Source organism: Coturnix japonica, chromosome 13, assembly GCF_001577835.2.
Source record: "Coturnix japonica isolate 7356 chromosome 13, Coturnix japonica 2.1, whole genome shotgun sequence".
In the NCBI taxonomy this organism is placed as follows: Eukaryota; Metazoa; Chordata; class Aves; order Galliformes; family Phasianidae; genus Coturnix; species Coturnix japonica.
The window spans coordinates 3,008,490-3,033,955 of record NC_029528.1 but is presented as its reverse complement, the minus strand read 5'-3'; the positions used below and the strand labels follow the sequence as shown (position 1 = coordinate 3,033,955).

Sequence of the window (25,466 nt, the reverse complement as noted above, 5' to 3'; positions counted from 1 at the left end):
TAGAAATTCCTGTACACGAGAACATGAGGGTTCTGCAGAAGTGTTACAGTTTATCTTTATTCCTTTAAGGCATTTCATAAGAAACATTTTAACGACACGTAAACAATTTCTTTTCCTTTAAGATGATCTCTTACTTAGGTACCATATAACGCATGATTTCCACGTTTGAGCAGAAACTGTCATTCAATAGAAGACAAAAGAACTTGTGTAAGCAATCAATGTCTCAGGATTGCAGTAGTTAACTGCAACACATCTTGCAATAAGTGTTTGCATTTTAGAGTTTTCAGTCTCTCCCCTGGACACCGCACCCTGTCCTGAAAAGGTGTTCAGGAAAAAGGAGGAATCAGGGGAAAAAACGTAATAGGCCTTTTTCTGCATGCAAATGAATTTTGTATAATTCACTTCTAATTCACTTAGAATGTTCCTACAACCTTTACCATTACTTTTTTAAAAGGGGAAAACTATGCATATGTTACGTAGCTGATTTCTTTTAGGGTTTAGTACAGTGTTTGAGTGATACAACAGCAGAGGCAACGTAATTCCTTACAGAAAGATAGATTTCATTTTAATGCAGTCCTTGATTTCCATGAAGCTGCCAATTATAAGTATTCTGACCGAACACCTGTTGCTAAGAACAGGCTCAAAAATCACTGTTTCATGTAGTCTACAAAATAAGTGATTGCTTTTGGTCATTAACAACAGGCCTGTACTAAATTACATGATCTGGAAGTAAGAGCTTCTGCATTCATTTACTAAGTTGCTAAGCCACTCGCAGTCTTCAAAGAGACTCAAACTCATACTGAAAGTGAATTAAATACAGTGTAATCACTAATACTGCATAATGTCTACCGAGAGATTAAAAGGCTTAACACAGATCAATTCCAGACAGGCAAAATAAACAGCTAAAACACCAAAAAGAGAATAAAAAAAAACTTACTCCTTCGAAAAAGTAGCAAGGCGCTGCCATTTACAAATACTAGTGTTTATGTTAAAATAGAGAAGGGTACCTAAAAAGAAATAGGCCTTGGCAACCACATCCAAATGGCATGAGTGTAAGACAAAGAAAAACAAAAATTACTACTCCAGAAACGTGCAAGATGTTTACCTTGTATCAGTTACTATTTAAAATGGTGGTTAAAAGTAATAGTACAAAACTGAAGTGGGAAAAGACTAAGAACTGCTATTCTGCATTCATATACAATGTGTTTATGACAGCATTTTCCAACAAAGTGTTTTTACACCACTCTGATATTTGTAAAAAGTATATTTCATGTGTACATTTAAAAAAAGTCACATTGTTCAATTAGGCAAATTAGCCATAATAAAGCCTAATTTTCTTTATAACAAGATGTCAAACTTAATTTGTTAAGCAACTACACTAAAAATACAGCTTGCAAGCTGGAGCTGCACATGTTCAAACGTTTTTATAAACAATAAAAAAAAAACAAACTATGATATGTATTTATTTTCTGAAGTCAGTCTTCATCATTCTTGTCCCTACAGGACAAAAAATAATTTCCAGTTAAGACATATGCCTGTTTAAGTTCTACTCCAAGAAGGGGAAAAGTGTTCTGAATTTCTTCAATAGATATCTATTTTTTTTCCCTTAGGGCTCAACTGTCGCTTAAGCATCACAAGAACAAATTGAAATGTAAAACTGCTCAGCTATACACAATGGAATTGGTCACAAAGGGATTTAAAAAAAAAATTGAAAGTAAAACCACAAGATCCATTCTCCATATAGCTCACAGTATCCACGCTGGAAGTTTCTCTAGAATTAGAATAAGTTCACTAAAAATAAGGCCGAAGATGGAATTTCAGCACTATGAAACAGATGAAATGGGATTAAGAGGAGAACCCATTTGTGTAAGTACTTTATCCAGCCACTGAAGGGGACCGTGAAGGTGTATCTCTATCCAGCATGGAGTACTCGTTACATCTTGTCGATGATATTCAGCTCCCCACCCCTAGAAAAAATGAACACCACGTTATCAATCAAGTTGAGAATATGCTTGTATTTAGAACTAACAGTATTAGCAAGTAGTAGAAAGTCATCATCTAAGAAATTTATCTGAAGTTAACTCAAAATCTAACAATTCTTATCTTCAGAAAACAAAAATCAGCAGGTCAGGAGTGGCAGGGAGGCTGCACTCAGAAGCCTCAATCAAGTCTTCCCTGCTTGAGGCCTGGCATGACTACCCAAGCTCCTTTGGAAAGCAGACTGTTGACCCTAAAGTAGTTCCTCATTTTAGCTACAGTTCTTTTCTGCTTCTTCCTCCTGCTCTCTTTCCTCCATGCTCTCCATCTGAACAGTATTTATCACAATTAGCAAGATAAAATTTCAGCAATTTCAGAAAAGCACCTCATTGTATACTCAGTATTTAACAGCTGGGGCACCCTGAGGCAAGATCTAGCAATTTGTACTGATGTCAACAAGTCTATTTATATCTGTGGTACAAAGGCTTCCTAGCACACTTCATTTTAACTCTGAACGCTTCATATCAAGCTTTCTTTTTGAACAAGATGAAAAAAAACAGACCAAAAGCCTGAACTTTAAGCTAAATCTGAAACTGGCAGCCGATTTTGAAGAAAAACCACAGTGGGAATAAATCTGTAATGTCAGACTGCCCTGTCAAACAGCGTATTTTCTCCATGTTAAAAATACAGTTATGCATCTTTATTTTTTTCTTTAAGTTTGTGAAGTTTGAACATCTGTTCTGCAGTCACTTCTGTTCCTCTTTACCCACGCTGCTTTCCGTACAGGTTGTGTAGTTAGTTAGCTTTGCTCATTCAAATTTAGTGCACAAGTCCAGACCTCGCTCAGTCATTTTATGGTAACTACAATGATTAAAATCATGTCTCGAATACTGAGGTAAATACAGCCAACACTTAACAAGACAAGCTGTGCTTTTCTCGCTTCAATTTCCCTTTCCCTAATTAACCTTTCCAATACATTTAAAATGGAAAGACTCATATGAGGTCAAAACAGCTTCTTTACACTGGTACTGTTTGCTGACTACTCAAATCCACAATAAGTTTAAGTGCCTCCCGAAATAATTTTCTTACCTTTACAAAACTCATCCGAATGGTGCACATTTTGGTGAGCTCATACACTGCTTCAAATCCATGGTTGACAGACTGAGCTAAAAGCTGAGCAAATTCCTGATTGTTAAAGATTTTCAGGCTGCATCCGCTAGGAATCTTGCATACAGTTGTTGGATGAAAGCCATGGTGGTAGTTGCAGTTCCTGCTCTGTACAAATATGCTGCTGTCACTTAAACACTCAGCATAGACTTCCCCGCCAACATAGTAGAGATGAACTCCTTGAAAACAAAGTTGGAGAAAAACATTACTTTCTTTTTTCCTCCGAAAATACTGTATTTCATACAATCCCCCTGAAATCAGAGGCAACTAAGTAAGTTTTCTGTCTGAAGAGCTTTTCTGAAAAGCTTTTTTGTTCCAACAGTCTTCTGTCTGCAGGATATCATCATTTCTCATTTCAAAATACAACAAGCTTCATTACACATCAACCACTAGATGTCCTTCTCTTGTCAATTACAGAAGAGGAAAAAAAAACCCACAACGAAACTGCTTCCATCAACAGTTATTCCAAGCCAGTTTCCTAGAGAACTTTAGCAGATTTAAAAACTGCAGTTTTATAAAGCGGTAACTTCCGCCTATGGGAATTCCAATGAAATCCTCAGGATCAGGGATAGACACAAATGTGAACATGTATCTGCAGCCTGCTCATTTCTTTTTAGCACATTTTATCCAGCAAAATGAGATGCAAGTCCAACTATCTGGACAACTTAACTAATATCAGCTTTTACTGACCTTAAAAATGAAGGGAGACCCTAGTTATCCCAACTGCCTGCATTCAGCTATACATATAAATGGTTCACCCCCTCTCTGTTATGAAGAGCATACTAGAGCACTGTGTCTTATTCAGTGCATTTAAAAGCCACTGATCGATCCCTTCAGTGCTCAAACACAGATTCTCACTGATATTTCAATTGAGATTCCTGCTTTCTTTCTGCCAGACCTTCTTTTCCCCCACCCACTGCAGTCACACACCTGGGATACGGCTCACTTTGGTTAAGCTTACTGAAATGCCCTGCTGACTGCTCCATCGTTTGCCATACGAGGCTCTAGCAAGTCAGATACCAGTTGATCTTTCAGACAGTAACAACTGTCGTGAGCATCTCTAGATCCACTTGGGACTAAGGTGGGATGAAGTTCACATAAAGGAACCCTTGGCTTGACCTACTATGAGCAGCTGGCAGAAAATCTGGAGTGTGCAAGACACATTTTCACTACACAATCCTGTTTATTTAAAGAGACAAGGACAACTGCCACCTGCTGCTAAATTCTTTTGGGTAAAAGCCTACCGAGGGAGCTAAAAAGAAGTAAGATACATATAACAGTCTAAGAACACTGATAATTCAAAAATAATCCAGCACACAAATGGAAGTCATTTACTCCTGCAATGCAATATATCTGCAGAAAAGGCTGAGAAATCCGAAGTAGGTAGCTCTAAAGAAGCAAAAAACCACAAGATTTTCCAAACAAAAGCCATAAACAAATAACATTGTACACCAAAACAATCCTAACTGTACATTGCTATTGTAAAGCAAAGTTTTAGTTTAATAGCTAGTACTAAACACACAGGCATTTTAAAGCTCCAGATTTACTTGTGATCAATACTACTCCACACAAATTTGGATCTAATTTAGATGTATGATCTCTAGCGGATATGTAAGGCTTCTCTGCTACTACCATCCACAGCAGTAACACAAACCAAAAGAACCTCACAAAAACTTTCCCCTAACTCCATCCACCTCCCAGGTCTGCTGTTCTCACTTCATACCATTACCTTTTCTCAGATAGCAGAACTGCATAGATATTAATATTCTAACAAATATTAGTATGTGTTTGGTGGTCTCCAGACCAACTGCAATTTCTTGCCATGTTTATAGTAATTTCTAACTAAAAGCCTCATAAGAGACATTACAAGCCTTGAAATTAAGCAGTATCACTCAGTTGCATTAAGAAAACAGGAGCTCAACCGTAACAAATGATTTTATGTGCTAAAAAAGGCCTCATACGTGCAAGAGAAAGCAGGTTTTCTTCTCAAGGGCTTTGCTAGTTATTAAAGAAAAAGGAGGTACTCAGAAAAGGAGCAGTACATTTTAAGATAATTCAAGCACATTCCATCAAAGATGAACACTGTGCATCTCCATGTACTATCAGCCAAACATTACGGGAAAACTAGAAGATCCTGCATAACCTGCTGGCTCCAGGAATCCCTCCCACACACAAACACACCCATGGATTCACTCAGACAAATGAGCCCTTGCAGTTTTGCATTTGCACTTCAAAGTCTCACTGCCAACTTATGCAAGATATTAACATACTGCAGACAGCAGTGGAGTACACTCCACGAACAAAAATCCACCGCTTTGATACACTCTAAAGCAGCATGAAGTAATTGATTTAAACAGAAGATACAGAATTTCAGAAGTCCTGTGTGTTTGTTGGTGCTGAAATAAAACTTTCTACCTATGGAATATCACTGACCGAAACAAAAAAGCCCCTACAGCAATAGTTTGTAAGAAAGTAGTCATATTTACCTTACATGCAACTCCTAAATCGATTAGAATCAATCCACATAAAACAGATTATCTTCACATATTAGAGAGGAAGATAAATCACAAAGTATTTCAATACCTCTGCACTACCCCACACTACAATGACTACTCATAAATAAAAGCAATAGCAGTAAAAATAAGGATTAACTTTGTAACTGTATAAAACACAATTAAACTTCACCTTTCCCAATGTGTCGTCTAGTGTTCTCAATTGTAGAATTGCGGTTTACATTTGACAGCAGTCCCAGGCAGAACCTGTTTTTGTTATTCGAGGGATCTGTAAACCCATCTACTAAGACACTTGTAGAAGATGCATGAAAGGCCTCTCCAACACGATTGTTTAATTCGTAATACACAATTGAACACCAGTGTTTGGGCTCTTCATAGGCAACAGGCTGAACATCTGAAAATAAGCAAAATGGAAATACCAGTTTATAGAAAATTTAGCATATTACATATAAAACTGTACACATTTCCAAATACCATTAAGTAACAACTTAGTCAATATTTATGATGGGCAAGAGCAAGTCTTGACTAAAATCTTAACGATTTTAACTTACTTTCATACATTTCAGCTAGGCCATTGATTTTGTTTTCCTGTTTTAAGGCAGATATCAAGCAAAAGACCCTACGCAAAAGATTCAGATGACTGTGATATCAGGTGGCACATGATTCTTCTGTCCACATTTTCATATTCTTTTTATTACTGATATTCTGGGACTCAATCTTCAGAGCTCTTGTGCATATACAATTCTGACAGCAGGTAAAAGTAGCAGCAAATGAAAAAGTTCAACTTATAGTAAGCCACACTACACATGTGAGGCTTTAAAAGCAAGAAGCAGATGAGCACAGCAACTTTTGCTTCTTAGTTCTTGCTGCTACACAAATCCATTTTTTTTCTTGGGCTACTTCAATTTATCAGCACAGATTTAATGCACCAGTTGAGGTTATACATACAATTTGGTTATGAGTATTAAGAAGCCAAACAAGGTTATTTCTGCATCGCTGTACACAACTTACCTCTGGTAGATATATTTGGCATGATTTGAGGGATCATTGTATTGCTTGTGTCCATAGACTGAGAGTTATCCTGCCCCATTTGATCATCAGGGGGCATATATGCAGGAGGTGGAGTATCAGCTATATACAAGAAAAAAAAAAAAAGACTGAATAAACCTCAACAACATAGGCTATAATTTCTTCAGTTTACAGCTGACTTGTAAACACATTAAAACAGCTTTCAAAAAGAGATATTAAAACACTTGTTCTGCAGGAACCTGCACACAATTAGAGGAGGGATACCATGTAGAATTGACACTAACAAGGCCATTGAGCTCCTGGTAAATTGAATTCTTTAATCCTCTACCTTCTCAGCTTTATAAATCACAGCAATAACAAGGCACATTCAAGGCCTTCTTTCCTTTGCCCTTTCCAGTCAGTTCCCACCCCCCATTATTTTCAAAGTAGTTAAGTTTCTCCTATGGAGAATTATTTTTTATTTCAGTTAAATACTATATTTAGTTATTCTCAAGAGAAGGATATTAATAAACTTTCTGCTTTGACTGTTCCATCTGCTTTCTTTCATTGCTAGATGTTCTTCTAAAGCACACATCAACTATCTTACAATAAAACTGTGCAAAATAACTTACTACTACAGTACACACGACAAAGAATGTTTGGAAAGATAAAATAACAATTAACTCTGGCAAGCAACAAAACTAGGATTAAAATTCCTTATAATGCAAACAAAGCAATTTATCCTAAGTATCACAGCAGCTAAGTACTGCAATAAAATCTCTCCATTAAGTTCACATTTAGGCTGTACTTACCAGGTAGCTGAAATGGACTAGATGGTCCAGAGCTAGCTGGGGAGCTTGGGTAAGTGCTGCTGGCTGGAGAAGGTGGATAGGGACTGTTTGGTGAAATGGAAAATGGAGTGCTGTTGGGTTGCTGGAAGGAATCTGGAAATGTCGCATTATGTGGCATATGTGGTTCGTTGTGGCTTAGGTTCCTGAACTGAACTAGTAGACTGTGCTGTGGATTGAATTCACTATGTCTAGGCACTAACACTGGAGGTAGAACTGGGGAAAAAAAACAACACAAGAACAGACAGAAAAATGTCAGTACCAGTGTGTATGGAGGAAAGGACTCATCTGTTGTACCACCAACACCTCTTTCTCCTTTACTTTACGTTACACTTTATGAAGGACTAACACCTTAGTCTTGCAGACAAGCAGAGCAGAAATATTTACATTTCATGCAATTGAAAGCAACTTTTAAAATAAAAACAGTTTGCATGTAGTGCACAACTACTGTTTTGGAAGTGTAAAATCCACTCTGTGTATGACAAAAGCAGTACAGATGGAAATTCAGTCAATATTACTAGTCAAACTACACAGTTATACCTAGAACTTCTCAACAACGACAAAACACAATGCATAAGTATTGCTAAGTTGGTATTTTAACCTTTAAATTCAGGAGTACTAAAGCCTGGAATTCAAGTGCTGCACTACAGCACGAGCAGACAACAGTCAGTTGCAACAGAGATGGAGAGACTTTTGATTACTGCCTTCCTTCTTTATTGCAAATGAGCACTTTGCCACTAACTTGACAGGTAGCAGTCTTTAGAGATCTGTGGGAAAGCCATGTTTTACCATAAGGAAAAACAGCTGGTATGGAATGAACAACGACTCACCATAGCCTCAAAAGAAAAAAAACCTCACTTTTGAATACATTATACTTCCATTATACACACGGTATACTTCCTTATGCATCAAGTTCAGTTATCTGTATAGTACAGATATAAAGAACACGTGACTCTTGAAGATTTTATTTTGTTTTTAGATAGCCACACTCAAACATACCTGGGCTCTCCACCCTCTTATAGTGGTAAGGATTGATGCAGACTTCCTTCTGTTTAGATCCAAAAGGAAATTCACAAATATCCAGTGGCTTCAGTTCATGATGGCTTTGTAGATCAGGCCAACGCCACACTCTGCAGTAAATTACATGGGGCAGCCCTTTTCGGTGAGAAACCTGAAGCCGCCCATCCAAGGAACGAGGGATTGTGACACAGTTGCTGGGCTGACCTGGGCAGCTTAAAGCTTTCTCCAGTTCTTCCATAGCACCTTTTTTCTTCTTCAGTTTTTTCACCAAGGCATCAACAGCTTTTTCTGCCCATTTTTCCTCTTCATCTCCTTGTTTCCAGCCCAACAGACGCTTTACAGCTGGGCTAGTAAAGGAGAACAAACTGGCCATTGACGTCATTTGACACACGTCTTCAAAAGATTTGATGGGTTTTGCCTGGTTGTTTTTTGGGCTTTTTTTTTTTTTTTTGTTAATTCTTGTTTTCAAATAAATGTCAGTGTATACCAAAAGCAGTTATTGCCACTGATGAGCTGTATTATTTCTTGGACGCTGACAAATAAACATACAGACGCCAGTGACGAAGTCTTGCCATCAAAAATAACAATCAATTCTTCCAATTTAGCTCTATCAAAAAAATGAGTAAACAAGCAATTAGTAAACAAGTAATTAATAAGGTAGAGCAAAAAAATATATGAATGCTAATTTCAACTCTAGTTGTCACAACACCCCCCCCCCCCAACCTACTAGAATCTCTGCCTAAAGCTGAATATAGGAAAACATTACCAGAGATCCCATTCATCTGTAATAGGTGAGAAAAGAGACATTCAGAGGATCAAAGGGACAGCATGGTTCCTGTCAACATTACCATCCAAACACTTCTTTAGAAGGAAACTCTGCAAGGAGCTGGAAACAAACCTGGGAAATATGCTTTAAGATTTGTCTTATATCCCTGTCACAGTGCTTCACCAGAAGATATAAAGCTGTTATCAGAAACAAGCAGAAGACGTGGTGGAAGCAGCAGGTTCCACAGACAGAAGTAATCAGCCTCACAAACAGATCTTTATTTCTGAAAAGGAGAAAACACCACAGCTCAAATACTTGAGCTCAAATTAGGTACTCCATCATTTTTAAAGAGCATAAAACCCCCCGAAACGATCCCTTATGAGCCATTCAGAAATGTGGCCAATCTTTTCAGCTACGGCTATTTTTACGCTGCACTTCCTTATATCTTCTAAAAAGAATATTTGAAGCACTGGATATTTTTAGCCTTTGGCAAAAAAAAAGAGATTGTTTTCCTTTCCCCAGAAAAGAGCAGGGGGGAGCACGGCAGAGCAAGCGACCTCTGCTATGAATTGCCTCAGAAAGGAGAGAAGGAGCAAAACAAGGCTGTGCACCCCAAGCAGACTCATGAATGGTGTTTTTGCCACTCACCGGCTCTTCTGTAAATCCTTCACACACCACACACACCATCCCCCCTCCCAAATCAAGGAGTAACGATGACAAGAGGAAATGATGTCCTGTGGCAAAGAACTGATAAGAACTTGTAAAATCTCTTGTGAATACTAAATAAGCAAGTATAGACAATGAGCAGCTGGCAAAAAGCAAGAGCAGAGCTAAGAGAAAGGATGTCAATAACAAAAGATGCTTCCTTTCTTGCTACAGAGACTGCCAAACAACATTGTCTCTCAACTTTTGATAAACTGCGGTGCATTAAAACACCTAATGTACCCTGAAACACCAAATGTGCACATAGGTGAAAAAGGGGTAACATGAAGGTCTGTGAACCTTTGGTTGGGTTCCCTTAGATTCCTACATTTAATCAAGGGTATCTTTGATTAAGTTTCTGATAAGGCTTTTCCAATCATTTAGATATTTAAAACCACACTTAAAGACAATGATGGATACCTTAACTAAATTAATAAGAACAAAATTGCTTTCCTAGCCACTTACTGTACTTTGGTATTGCACTGACATAACAAGAGCTCAAGCCCACACTAAACTACATAGAAAGCAGCTCCAATAAAAGATGCAGCACACACCCCTAGACAAAGCACTTATACTGTCCCACATACAAGCATTCTAGATTCTATGCCACAGGAAGTGAGGGAAGTGGGGAACCGACCTAAAGACACTCAGCTGTGATGAAGAGTACAGGTTTAACATTTTATAACTAACTTTTCACAGGAAAAAAAAAGTACATCTATTTCACTTATAGCTCAACCCCACCAGTACTTCTTTGATCCTTTAGCTTTTCAGTAATACAGAAATAAATGGAAGATAACAACAAACACAGTCAAAACAAAGAGAAGTTAAGAAGTCTGATGTCTCCCACTGCCTCACCCTTAGAAGAGGGTACTGCAAAAATGAAAGGAAAAAAGCAGTTATGTTTCACCAACTTACAGAAGAAATAAGGGACATGGCAAATCTCCAAGGTTGGTTTAGTTCCCTAGGACAGCTGCACACGAGAACCTTTTCACCCTTCAGAGTAACAGGAAATAGATAAAGGGAGATAAACCTGGTCAAAACCAGCCTAAACTTATTCTTTTACTGTGGATAAAAGTTTAGCGCTCTAAAAAGTAAAAGCTGTTCATAGTCACAATTAACTTAGTTCCATTCAATAGCTGTAAGATTTCAGCTGCTCACACCCCTACAAAGGAAATGAACCCACCTAGAATCTTAGGCCAACGAGATGACAATTAAAAACTTCTGTTTTCTAACTATGCTTTCAAAGAATTGCAAGCACGGAGGCAGAACAGGCACTAGAAAATCCTGCAGTCAAGTCAAGCTCAAAAGAGAGTTCAATAAATGCCTCTCAGCCCTTGCAACTCATCTGTTCCATTACAACTGCCCCATGTTCTGTGATCATGTGTATTTTTCTTTCTTTTAGCATATAACAAGGAATGAAATTTTACTGGTTGTGTATCATTTCAACATCATTTACGCACAAATATACTCTTAGAATAAACAAGCTAACTGGGAGCAGGGAAAGCTGGAACTGCTCTACTAAAGGAATTCTCTACAGTAACTGGTATTTGTAGGGCAAGTCGAGAGAATTTTAAGAAATGACTTTGTCTCTATAAACAGTAATTAAAGAAAAAAAAAATCTCTTCTGAAAACTTTACGTTAGTTAGAATCCCTATCACCAAAAGCAGAAACCTAGAGGCACCAGGATTCCTAAAGCACTTCAATCCATTTGGTCAAATCTTTCAACCTCACCTAAAATAAAAGATTTTACATACAACTACTGAAAAACGACAGCGCTGAAGCTGCAAATGATACAAATGGCTGCAGCAAATCCACTCCAGCCACCCACGCTGCTTTCCAGACTCTTCTGCTGAAGTGCATTTTTACCTGCTCTAGAGAAGTGTGGGGAGGAAGGAACCCAGCAGCAAACTACTGACAGGCTTCCAGAAGCATAAACAACACTGAATCCATCTCATCACGGGCCTTGGAGAAGTTTGTTTTGGAACGAAGCACACTGAAAAGTTACAGCTTTTTCATTAAAAAATACCAGAATAGTATTTAAAAGATTGGTAAATTATTTGTCGACTTCAAAAGTCTTTCTTTCTTTGGAGCCATTTAAGGTCACAGAACACGGGTTTGGGCATTTATGCACAGGAATCAAATATTTTCATGTAGAAGCTGCAACTCTTCAAGGGTTTTAAAAGTTCCACATGAAGTGCATAACGCACATTCAGAACATCTACTTGCACGTGATGTAATCTCAGCACCTAATGACTGACAGGTTTCTATATAATCCTGACATTTACAAGGAACAGCTTCACCAAATAATCTACACTTAAAACCAACTTCTTCCAGGGTTTTAGACCTGCATTACCAGCTGTGATTGCAGCACAGCACAGTAAGATACAAGAGCAGAAAAATATGCTTTAAAGAGTGACATCTCCATTCATAGTGTCACATAAATTGCTCACCCTGTTGTACCTCTCGAATCAGCAGGCATTAACTTCCCCAGGGGGCAAAAGAAAAGCTTTCTTAATTTCCTTAAGAGGCAGAAGGCCTAGGACACATTACCTTCTTTTACTGAATAACATTTTAACAGAGGTACAAGAGAATCTGGGTTGAAAACCATTGCAGAGTGATGTGTTGCATGAGATGACACGAGGGGACTTTTAAGGGATGAAAACACAAGGAAGCAAGGGCTGCATCCAAGCAAAAGTTTGGGGCAGACATTATTTATACTTCCCATATAGAGTAGAGCAAATGGAAGGGAACTAGTTGGGTGAATCCTTTCTTAATACCCCCATCAAGCCAACAGACTACAAACAAAGCTCATTAACAGCACAACTCATGAATGCTGGTATTTCTGAGCATCTCATAGACTACTGCCTCCTATTCCAAACACAAAATGTCCCACCTGCAAGATCTAAATGTTAAGTACTATTAATCAAGTAGTCCATCACGCTATAAGAACTATAAATTGGTTAGCAATTACTTCATCCTCCTTTCCTACTGTCAACACTAAGCGTGCATTTCAAATGCACAAATGTTATTCTTTCCCTGCCTAATTTACTTGTTTGCAAATTAAGAAAGCTTCCTGTAGCATCATACTCAGTCTGAAACCTGAACTTCACTGCTCATGATTAGAAACTGCCTGGAGACTCCATTTCATAACGTAAACAAACCAGTCCTTCTAACCAGCCCCACAATTGGGAGTTTATTAGAATTGCTTCAGACTTGCCAGTTCAAACTGCTTTGCCGACAGTTTTTGTGCCGAACCAATTACCCCTTCAAATTTGATATGCTTCAGTACTTTAACTCCATACACATACTAACACTCCACATGCTCACAATGAAAGCACCAAAAACTCCATTACAGTGCACCACAGCTTGTTACAACATATGCAGCCATCAGTACATTTTTGAAGCTCTCTAGAAGTACAATCTGGTACATTCCACCTGGTTTCAGTCCGATCCTTCTTTTCCTTTTAAACACAATAGTATTAAATTAGTTTTCTCTCAAGGACAAACACAGAATAAATGTTAACTCAGTATTTTTTTTCCCCTGCATATTAAGGTTAAAATTAATCCTCAGGTCACATTAAGAACTTAGGCAATAATTCCCAACCATCACCACAGCTTTGGAACACAAGATATTTTCCTTTAATTACCCTACGTGACATCTCACTCATTAAAGAATATCATCAACTATTTGTTTAATTCATCTCCCCTCCTCCCCCCGGGGTAAGTAAAAGATGAAGAGATTTTATGGAGGATACCAACAAGGAACTTGTGCTATTACCAACAGAACTGGACTTGTATATCTAAAGGGACACTCAGTTGACTGAAACATTGCTGCTTTTATACTAGCACAAGACTTCTCTGCTTTAAACATGCCTTGTAAGGCAATATATTCTAACTAACAATACACATAAACAAGAACAAAAAAAGAATTGTCTGGTATCTTCAGAAATGTTATTAAGTGTGACTGGCTCCCCAGACAAGCAAAAAAATTAACAACATCAGACATGGCTTTTTCACACAGTACTTTTCATTTCCACATCTGTACATCATCTAGCACAGCTTAGAAAAAAGATGAAGCATGTAACTCTTGTCAGCTGAGAAGTATTTAACTGGCTCTGTTTAAAGAGACAAAAATGGTGAGGCCAAGCCCAAGATGCAAGTAATTAATGCACTGTGTGCAGCAGAACTGATACCATAAAGCCATACAGCTCAGATAGCAAAGGTGATGATTTGGGTTTTTCTTAGGAGTCTTCTTATAACTGGCAAAAAAAACCTAGAACAAGTGATAATGATCTGTATTACAAAAGAGGTCCAATCACAAAGAGCACACAAGAACCCCACTGCATTTCAAAGGTACCTCAATTTCCCAATGATGCCAAGGAAACCACAGGAGAAAACGTGACCAAAGAACAGAAAGTTGGAAACTCATTCTGCACCACAGCAAAAATAGTTTAAGACTGATACACAGTGGGGGGGTCAGAGGAAGGAAAATAAAACAGCCTTCCCAAGCCTGAAAAAAGTTAGTACCTACTCCTTAATACATTCATTTAGAACTGAAAATTCATCTGCTCACACGGGCCTGGTGTCTGAAACTGCTCTACTTCCACAACTCCGCTGCTCTCAAAAGCTACAAATACAGTTTGAGAACCCAAATCCCTCTTCTAAGCATTTCACCAGGAACATTTGCTCTCTCACGCTCCTGTTTCAGCTAATTGGCGTTTTCCAGCAGAAGTGTCATGCTGAAAAATGTCATCATCTATTATAGGAAGCACTTCTGAAAGTCAGCCCTCACACTGCCTCATGTTTTTAAGGTTATTCAGGATCTACTGTAAGCACAGCAGATAACTACAAGCTGGCATCCCTTTCTCAATTAAATTCACATACAAGGACGTGACTAAATTGCACTGCATGTGAAAACCAAACCCTGTGCTTCTATTGGTAGACAAAGCCAAGCAAACGATGTTTAAAATGGACTCAGAATTCCATCTGGAAAAAAATAAGTGGGAAAAATTGGACATATTTATGCTTTCTGAATGTCCTAAAATACATGAAGAAATTAACACACAGAACAAAGCTTTACAAAAACTCAGCTACTCATATACAGATCTTCATTAAAGAATAAAATCCTGAACACTCACAGATAAGTGAATTGCCAACAAAGGGTGCAACCTGAAAGCAGAGACTCCAGGCTTTCATAAAGCTTTAAAAGATGGGAAAAAATAAAGCTGTACGTGTGTGTGTGTGTGTATACACTTCCATTCCAACTGAATTGCATTAAGACTGTGACAAGTTTACAAAAGCTACAGGATTCGGAGGGAACACTGACAATAGTAATTCAGCAAGCTTTGCCCCTTCGCTCCATCCCCCCACTTGCACAGAATGAATGAATGGTGAAGTATTCTAAATTTGTCAGTTTGTGACATCCACTGACCCAGAATTCAGAGACACTACCTCATAGTTGGTGGATCAGTAGCAGCAATTCTGACAAAGATCCTCTGTCAAGGATGACAGTCCTGGCAGGCGCAACCTTGGTGGTAGGTCAGCAGGGATACAGACTTGGCAGCCGGCGTCCTGCACCTCGCCAACCCACACTGGTCAAGCACACTGAAGTGCCAGCCAAACTTTTCTACGTGGTCACAGGAGCACCGACGAAAAGGCTTCCAAAAGCAGCGCAGGAACTTGCGCTGTGACAAATGATAACTGCTAAAGTGCTAAAACTACTGTTCCACTCGTTTGTAATGAGTTGTTTATCAGCGTTAGCCGTGAAACACCTCAACGGGGCTCAGCTAACGTGAGAATAAATATCTGCAAAATAAATATGAAGCATTTAACTGGCAGCAAAGGAAGGAATATGGACTTGTATTGAATTGCCACAGCAGTATGGTTGCAGGTACACAGTTTGGCAAAGGCAATAAAGGACTTTCAAGTGTTTTCTCTAGAGGGCCATAAACAGAATACAGAGAACATCCTACTGAAATTAAAAGTGTCCTCTGGAACATTACAGATCGCAGCGTAATTTTCAAAGGCCATTAGACAAACTACAGGAATATAAACTACACTTAATAGTGCATTAGCACGCTATCTCGAGAGATGGAATTTCTTCCAGCTCAGATAATGTTGTACCATCCTAAAAACTTTGCTAAAGAGATTATCTACTCAAGCTACAGGATGAAGAATTTGATTTCATAACAAGAACCAAGAAGCAAAGGGCCAAAAGCTGTAATTCCTTCAAGTTCATCACAGGTTAAAACTCCAAACCTCCAACAAAAAGCATCCACTGCAGCTGCAAGCAGCATAATTGCATTGCATCATTTTGCTGTGACCTTTTGTGATCAAGAGAGGGAGAAATGCAAAGGAAGCCACTCATCTTCTTGTTATATTTCTCACCCCTACCTCGAGTGCCCATCTTGTGCACTTCCTGGGCTTCTCTCTTGGAAAAAGAGCATAAAACAATAAGAAGATTCCTTCCTCAAGTGCATTTTCTCCGTATTTTGAAGGAAAATAAAAGTTTGGACCCCAGCAAGAACAAGATCTGCTGTGATTTTGTTGTCAGTAAGTACCACTAAGCACTCACCAGCAATTTCAAGGCCAAGGGAACATAATTTAAATATCAGATGTAAGAGTAAACCACTATCAAACAGTAGGGATTAAGACATTAAATCCAGCAACACCCTACACAGACAGAGCACTCAAAAGTTACAACACACGCTAATTATGAAACATCTTCAATTAAGTTATTTGCTTCTTCTATTAACTTCCAGTACCAACAGCTGCCAACTTTATAAAGTATTACAGCTTCTGAAGAGAACAGGCACGTGACTGTGAAACGTCTGTACCATTCTATCCTTCATCTTCAATCAGATTCTCTAATTCCCCAGCGTATTGGAAGGACACTCTGTGCAGAACTCCCATAAGTGAGAAGGGCACAACACGGTTCCATTCCTCACAGTTTTAAAGCCACACGCGGCAGATAAATTACCTGAAATTAACAAAGGAACGAAAACCAGCAAGAGATTTCATCTAGAGCCATCACATGCCAACAATCTCATTTCCCAACACAAAAATTACAGCCTAACGCTCACCCTGACAGTTATTCCCCAAACGTTTTGTCACAGCGCTCCCATCATTCACTGAATACCAGCTATAAACCCACAGATTCCATCAAGAGATTCAACACTCTGAGCCTCTGCGAAATCCGTTCTTCCCATTTTCTTGAGGCTCAATGGATTTGCTCGAACTCCTATCAGAAACTCCATTAAGAGGACACCGATCACTTGATTCCCGGTCTTGTGCTTTAACCACAAGCCCATATTTCCTCCTATTTGCTTTACAGTGCCCAGAAAACAAAACTTGCCCCTTTCCACCCATCTGTTGCCAAGCAGCTGTCAGTACAGGACGAACACTGGGCTGAATGAACGTGCTGCAAGAAAAGTGCACTCTTTACCAAAGTATTTGAAGCACTTTGGGTTTATCACTCCACGAGTCCGTTTGATCGGGCCTTCAAAGCAGAGTTCCTCGTAGATTAAATAAAAGAAAGAAAAAGGCCCATGCTCTCATTAGCATTGCAGCAGCGCGTTTCTCCACTCAGACACACAGAGCGCTGCAGCGGGCACACAGCGGGGCTGCCCCCTTCTCCCCCCACCCGCCCCCCGCTGTCAGCCCCACACGATCCCCTCAGCGGCCCCACGATGCCGGGCGGGCCCGCACCGCCCAACGGAGCGAACGGGAAGAGGAACAAAGTTTCCCAGCGGGCCCGCAGGCTCCCCCCCCCCTCCGCTTCACCACAAGCCCGGCCGCGCCGCCACCGCAACCCCCCCCCACACACACACACCTCCTGGGCCCCAACCCACCCGACGCGGAGCGAGGCGGCCTCCGTCCGTTAAAGCTGGAGGCGGCGGCTGGGCCTCGGCCGGCCGCTCTCAACTAAACTTTATGCGGCGCCCGCGGAGGGGACAGCGGCGCGGCGGCGCCGGCGGGGCCAGCGCCGGGACCCGGATGTGAGAGAAGGGCGGGGGGAACCGGGGCGACGCATGCGCGATGCCGCCCCGCGCGGCGGATGGGGAGGAAGCGGACGAGGCGGGAAGGGCCGGGGCGGGAGCGCTGAGGGGAGAGAGGCGGAAGGGCCCTGTGGGATTCGTTCGTGGTAGTCACTAAGTAAAACAAAACCGTAATTAAACAACAACAACAAAAATCCTATGAAGAAATGTTCACAAAGAAACGTTCACAAAGAAACGTTCACAAAGAAACGTTCACAAAGAAACGTTCACTGTTGGTTGCCTCAATTTACCTCAAGATGGAGGAACAAAAAGTCCCAAGTCAAAGTCAAGGCCCAAACTGATGGCACTGAGAAGCTTATCTCTGTGTGGTGTAAAAAGATGCACAAACACAACAAAAATCCTACAAAGAAATGTTCACAAAGAAATATGTTCACGGTTGGTTGCCCCAATTTACCTCAATATGGAGGAACTAAAAGTCCCAAGTCAAAGCCAAACTGATGGCACTGAGAAGCTTATCTCTGTGTGGTGTAAAAAGATGCACAAACAGAGCAAAGTGTTTCACACTTTAGCCCACAGAATGATCTTAAGAGGAAACTTGCTACAGGAAGACTGCTAACTAGTTCATAATCCAAAGGTGCCTTAAAGGAGGCTGAACGGACGTCTTTCAATTTGCTGAGCTCAGCTGAATCCCAGCCTGATCCACTACACAAGTTTCTAGAGAAAAGTTACTTCCTCAGGCAAAAATATCCCATAGGAAGGATATACTGGGCCAAACCATCATTTCTATACACGTTTTTTATCTCTTGCAGGACATGGAACTACACCAACTTCCAGCCATTAAGAATCTGTTCTATCCGTTGTATCTGGCATGCAAACTGAATCTCGGTATTAAAAAATGCCTGTTTTGGAAAAAAATAGTAATATTAGAAACAGGCAAATGAAAAAGGATTGTATCTATACATTACATTTTATATGTTACATAATTAAGCCAGCAAGAAACCACATGAAACCGTATGCTTTATTTGTGTAACCTAAGAAAAAAAAAAACAAAACCAAGAAAAGGAAGGTAAAGGTTGTAGAAATGGGAAAAGAATCCAGTGAAGCCAAAGTGAAGTTTCAATTCCAAACGTGTTTTCACTTTGAGGAAATTATTTTCTGGCTCAAAAACGCGTGGCTTTTGATTGTTTTTAAAGCCAACAGAAGTTTATAGTGCTGGTGTACTCTGAGCAGATCTATACAGAGTTCAATGAATAGACCAACAGGATATCTCTGCTAAAATTTATGACAACAGTGAGGGTGTATGGCTTCAGTCTAATTTAGTGAAAGAACAGAGCTAACCTCCTTTGGGGACTCCTATGCATCTGTGCACCAGCAATTGTTCTCCTCTGGCTAACCAGTCCAAAATATGGGACAAAAAAGAAACAAAAAACAACTGTTGGTCTTTTTCCAAATCTTTTGTGTAACTTAATTAATAAACCAAGTAACAAACAACAAATTGGCAGCAGGCATTTTAGGTGTTGTTCATGTGCCAGCCGTCGTGTCTCTACAAAACAAAATGTTCTCTTATTAAAAGAAGTTACAAAACAGTTGTATGTTGTCAAGCAAGGCTACATGGCTCTGATGTGCTTCCTCATGCAGAGGTACTAGAATTCTAATGACCGGGAATACTGCAGGTGTGCATGAAAGCATATGGGAGAGGACAGAGAAAATGGCAAGTTTTCTAAAACTAAGTTGTGCAAAGTCCTCAGTTTAAAACTATTGGCAAGTTAGGCATGTCTGTCTGCAACACACCTTTCCTCTGAATGCACCTGGCTCTTAAGCACAATGTATTTATTATTATCCTAGTCCAAAATTGTCTGTATAATCTATCAGCTGCAAAACAGCTTTCCTCCTCTTTGTCATTTAGTCACAGATTACTGACTCCTTCTAGTCACTGGGGCAGCGTAAAGGATGAAGCAAATTACACTTACCATCTACTGATCCAAGACTGTACATCCTCAAGGTGACAGGAAAATTAACACCACTTACACCTCTGTTTACTATATACATGGTTTTCGCCACTTAAATCTCCAGTGCCATGCTTCAGTAGGTGTAATCCAGTAACATAAAGCTCAATAAAAGGCTTGCAGCAAGCAGAATCAAGGCATCCTGAATGCAGTTTCCAGAAATCATGTGACTTCATGAATTCAGGAAACTCATGGATTTCATAACTCATGAATCCAGCAATCCTCTTTCAGAACCGGCAAACCTGGAATCTTCAAAACACAGACATGCAACTCTGATCATCTAAGGAAAAAATAACCAGCTACTCTTCTTATTACCTCAACAATTTAATTGTGCGTTCATATTCCTCAGAGACAACTGCACACATCTTTATACATTTCCACAGGCCTTGTAAGTTCAACTGAAGCACAACTACCCGTCTCACGTTCCTTTGCACACAGCCTAATGGCAGTGAGGACAGAAAACTGTCTTCTCATAAAACCCAAGCTGTTCTACACGTTTACATTGGAGCTGGCTATAACCTTACAGCCTGATCAAAGTACGAACTAATCAACTGAAAAATTGCCACCGCTTTGTATCAGGCCTTGCATGGCTGAAAAGCAACCATGAAGCTCAACAGGCATCTTATTGATTTATTTGGCAGTGAGGAGGGAAACACGCCATCCCTGTTTGAAAATTTTCAGGGTGGGAAAGGCTAAGGAGGGGCTAATATACTGTACATACCTTTACGTATATTAAAAAGAGCATTATGTTTAAGCAGAGCCAGTGGAAAGGAAGGTAACATTCACTCTGGCCATTTGGTCCTCTTAAACCACCTCCCAATGTACAGCACGCCGAATGCCAGCACAGTGATAGTAAGTGTCTGCCTCACAACAAGAAGGCAGTACAAGTGTTGTGTACATCACATCACACATATAAGAAAGTTAAATCTAATTGAAAAGGAAAAAAAATAATGCTTAGCGTCTGGATGAAATATATTAGAAGTGTTTATTTATTAGAAGCGTTTAAGCCTTTGGTGATGTGGGCTGCTGCGAAGTTACAGTAGCTGGCTCACGGCCATTCAGTTCCCTGTTATTGTTACAGCCACACTTCTGGAAATCTTACATTACTCGACTCACAAAGCAATACTGAGAAGGAGAGAGGAGGATTGTTCTTGTTTCCTGAAGCTATAGATATAAGACATGAACATGGAATGATCAGAGAGGGAAGGTAAGCCAAAGATACACTCCCAAGCAGGCTTAAGGCTGCCAATTTTATTAACTAGACTGAAAGGATAAATGACATCAAACAGGCAACCGAGTACTGCTACATCTCTAAGATGTTTGAAACAAAGACACTGTGTAAAGGTTTTGTCAATTCAAATCAACTTTGTCTTGTCACACTCTACAGAATAAAAATGTGAATATCTTCGAGGTGGTATTTGAGACGACAGATGTGACAGTCAGCTGAAGGTTCAAAACTGAACACACCATTCAACTTATAAACCTGACACAAAAAGTCAAAGTCCTAAGAAGGGCAAAAGGACAATGCAGGAAGAGTAAGATGCCTAATAAAGAAGAGAAGGCTTTGCCTGACAACCCTGAGACCTGCTGCAAAGTCCCTTTCAGAGCATGAATCTTCTACGACTGAAACCTGTGCACAGCATTTGGTCAGGGCAAAGTACTGCTAAGTTCAACCTGCTTCTTGGAATGGGAGGCGGAAGCCTTTACAGAGGGATGGAAAAAATGTCCCAGCTGATTAACACAAAGTGACACACTGTTCCCACAGAAGAAACGATCAATAAAAGAATTTAAAATGGTATAATTCCTTTCAATATTCTTCCAGTGTTGCTGTTTTTCCAGACTATCTCCTTGCTGCCACTCGCCGTTACTTCAACAGTAAATAGACACATAGTGCTCTCACTTCCATTCTTCTAAACCTGTGATGTTAAACCATTTCCAGAACATAACCTCACAATAAAAGAACACCTTATGAAGCCTGAAACCTCACTGCTGAACTCAGAAATGACAACCTCCACTTCCTGCAGCTGCCTACAACAACCTGGAGACAGTGGGGAAGACGCAATATTATTATGATCACTGAGCTTTCTTCCATGTCGACTGCACTCGATATTAGACATGAATAAAACTGTTTTTACTTCACTCCCAAGGCCAAGCTCTGCCTTCTGAGCTTAATCCCTTCTGAAAGGGATTGGCATTCGAGTGGGACAAATTCTGTCTTTGGGACAGCGAGGACATCAAACATGCAAGTTCACATTCAGCACAGCCATCTGTTGACACAGTCATGAGCTGGAATTCCATTTCTTGTAGTGAGGGTTGGGACCAACATCCACAATAACTCTGCGCTGAAAACTTGTATTTGTGGCTCCATGGCCAAAACCACAGGGAAGCTATTTTTAACACAGCGGAGCTCTAAATAGTAGAAGCACTGAAAATTTAGCTCGCATTATGGACCAAATTCTTCTCCTGGTTACACCCACTCTATGGAGAAGCCTGAATACTATAAACAGAAACTCTCTCAGAGATTAAAAAAACAAAAATGCCCCCAACTTTTCCTTATGAGTGAGATCACTATTTTAAAATGAAGAAAGGTACAGCATGTCCTTTTAATAAAGTAAAAGGGAAGGAAAAAGGAGCAACCGGAAATAGAAGGGATCTGTTACAATAATTGAATCTATGACAGTAAAGATAATACCTCCTACTGCATATGCCAGAACAATACGTATAGCTAAAATCTCTCTGGTCATCATGCAGATACTTTTGGCTTAGGCCAGCCAAGAGGACACTGCGTTTTATAGCAGCTAGACCTAAACTTAATTACTCATAAGACAACTTTCTAACAGCACTTTATCACCCGAGGATTGCACAACACCAATTAGCGATGGCAACACAGAGCGCTAAAGCTTTCCCATGGAGCAGCTGACAGGACCTGACTTTCTCCTTCTGGCTGCGTTTCTACAGAAAAAAAAAGCCCTCGAGTTATGCCATGCCAGGCCTTTAGAACTGAGCTCTATTTAAATTTCGTGGCACACTGTGGGACACTTGTTTTTTTCCCACCCAAGAGTTGGGTTTAACACTTTCCTCTACAGTATCAACATCTGCATATACAACCAGAATAACGCCTAGCATAAAATAAAAGTGCTTTGGGTCACAGCATGGCGCAGTTTTGAACAGCACGTCGTAAGTTATTTGCTTCTGCTCACTCTAAAGATATTTCCACTTTAAGAACAGATATTCAAATTCAAGGGAGAAGCCAATTAGATGAGGTGGTCACTGAGCAGCTTCTCATAACAACAGCCAAATGCTGTTTTCCATTCAGTATTTTACCTCTGACAGGATTTTCACTCTTCCCTGCCCTATGGCACACATTTGGGAAGTAAACACAGGGAAAGAAATCAACATTTGAAGATTACATTTTCAATGTTCTATTTATCTGAAGCAAGCCGGCCTTGCGGTTATGATACAAACACCTCCATGTTTCACACTGTCAAGGAAAAGTTCATTGACTTCGTGCTCCAACAGCACAGATAGGGCCCATTTAAGGCACAGCCCCTAAAATAGTTCACAACCCAAATTACAATTCACCACATCTTGGGAATGACATTTAGGATTCTCGAGGCGCTTTTCAGATCATTTTTAGACCGTGAATGTAACTTCAGCTGTCCCTAAGTAGGTTTTATTTTGTAACAGATTTTATCCTTTGGAATGTTATGTTTGGATTCAGCTGCAGAAACGGAAAAATAAATGCTCCGCTTTGCTTAACCAACTGAAATATAACTCCTAAAACAAAGCTGAAATGTTTTGTCCTTTAACGTTCATACAGCAGCCCGTGCTTCAGCACACAGACCCCGAGTTAAACTGGAAAGTCTCCATGTAGGTTCGGGAAGGGGGAAGGAGAAAAACCTTTCTCCCTTTTCAGACTCCATTAGCGTAGTTAACGAGAATTCCCCATCTCCGTGCACATTAAATAAATATTTAACGTGTCAGGATTTAATCGGAATCCCAAAAGTTAACAATAGCCTCTGCTATCGGCGTTGCTATCTCGGGACATGTCTTCGCAGGCTTATATTTAGATCTCGGCCACCTCGCCCAGCCGCACTGCAAATAGGACAGCCCCTCCTTAAAAAAAGTAAGAAAGAAAGAAAGAAAGGAGAGAATAACTCCTCAAAAAGCCCCAAATCAGTAAAATCTGCGAACTTTTATAAAAGTGACGCCATCTCTGCTGCAAACATACCCCACAGCTGTGCGAAACGAGCAGCAGGATCGGGGGTGGGGAGGGGAAACGAGCAAATGAACGTGGCTTTACCTTCAGAACATTAGTGCCGCTCCACGTTCTGCCCCTTTACTTTCGCACTAGCTGCCTCCCAGGCGCTCGTCGTTTCTCTCCCTTTTTCCTCTCATCCTGGCGACTGCGGGGCGAGGGGCGGAGCTGCCCGCTGGGCCCGGGGCTCGGCAGCGCCGCGGAACGGTGCGGGGCTGTGCGGAACGGGGTCGGAATGGCGAAGAACGGGCGCGGGAGGGCGCGGAACCCCCGCGGAACGGCCTCGGGTTGTATGCGAGCAGGGCAGGCAGTTCAGATTCCCCCTTTAGCAACATTCCACGCTCTTAGTCTATTTTTTGCTCCCGGCCTTCAGCCTGGAATAACACTGTTGGTGTGCAGCCATGTTCTGCGCTGTGTCTTTTGTGCAGTCTGTACCAAAAACACTTTGCCCTGGTGTAAATCGTGCCTGGAGCGCTGAGCAACTCATCCAGTGCAGCTCTATTGGTGTGCAGAATGAGAGCACCATCCATCACAGCGCGCTGACTATTGCATTAGGTCACTGCATGAAAGAATAACAGATGCACAGTCTGGACACATTAAATGTATGCAGTAGAATTATAGAAACATAGAATATCCCAAGTTGGAAGACACCCATGAGGATTATTGAGTCCAGCTTGTATGCAGGCATGCACACAAATGTCTCAAAATGAGCCAGGGTGGTTTGGGTAAGGTCACCTTCCATGTAAAAAATGGAGTTGTAAAATATGAATGATCTCCATAGCAGGCCTTCTAAACTTGCATTGTACCACTTCACATGTATGTATATAAAAGTGGAAAAAAATAGGAGCGGTATTGAAAAATGGGAGTGCAATAGATGGCTCCCACTGTGGATTTACAGAGCTGAACACAATAAAAGCTGATCGGTCGTGTTGACAGCAGAGCTCATAGAGGTTTCAAAGTCCAGCTAATAGGAAGTGTGACAGCTGCACACCCTTAGAGCAGAAAATGAAATTTGTGTGATTAGGTGCTTGCAGAATCAAAGCATTTATTGTTAAACTGTTAAGTCTTATGATTAAGCCTAATTATTAGCCATTATGTCTAATAATTAGCCATTGGTCTTCATGAATATGACTAGAGTTGTGTCTAAATTATCAGCTCAGTCCTGTCCAATGGGTTCTTAACCCCACCATGGGCTGGGTTCTCA

General features: G+C 40.4%; 1 protein-coding gene across 4 annotated transcripts; it reads right to left on the bottom strand.

The window, feature by feature from the left end:
• Window positions 1-24: 24 nt before the first annotated feature.
• On the bottom strand, window positions 25-24,616 carry SMAD5 (SMAD family member 5). Of its 4 annotated transcripts, XM_015875828.2 has the most exons (8): window positions 17,852-18,011; window positions 9,432-9,582; window positions 8,513-9,140; window positions 7,478-7,729; window positions 6,669-6,788; window positions 5,830-6,051; window positions 3,067-3,323; window positions 25-1,967 (listed from the first exon to the last, which is right to left on the bottom strand). In XM_015875828.2, exons 3-8 carry the CDS (start codon window positions 8,913-8,915, stop codon window positions 1,824-1,826), a joined length of 1,398 nt encoding a protein of 465 aa, XP_015731314.1. In that variant the 5' UTR covers window positions 8,916-9,140; window positions 9,432-9,582; window positions 17,852-18,011; the 3' UTR covers window positions 25-1,823. The 4 variants fall into 4 exon arrangements, with proteins under 4 accessions (XP_015731314.1, XP_015731312.1, XP_015731313.1 ...); XM_015875826.2 differs by lacking the exons at window positions 9,432-9,582; window positions 17,852-18,011 and adding an exon at window positions 24,308-24,616; XM_015875827.2 differs by lacking the exon at window positions 9,432-9,582 and having other exon boundaries at window positions 17,833-18,011.
• Between the last annotated feature and the right edge of the window lie 850 nt (window positions 24,617-25,466).

Coding starts and splice junctions, on each gene's coding strand:
- SMAD5 (XM_015875826.2), bottom strand. CDS start 8,915: ATGACGTCAATGGCCAGTTTGTTCTCCTTTACTAGCCCAGCTGTAAAG. Junction 6,789..7,477: donor TAGTCCATTTCAGCTACCTG/GTAAGTACAGCC, acceptor TCTTGTATATAG/CTGATACTCCACCTCCTGCA. Junction 3,324..5,829: donor TAGACGACACATTGGGAAAG/GTGAAGTTTAAT, acceptor TTTGTTTTCAAG/GAGTTCATCTCTACTATGTT.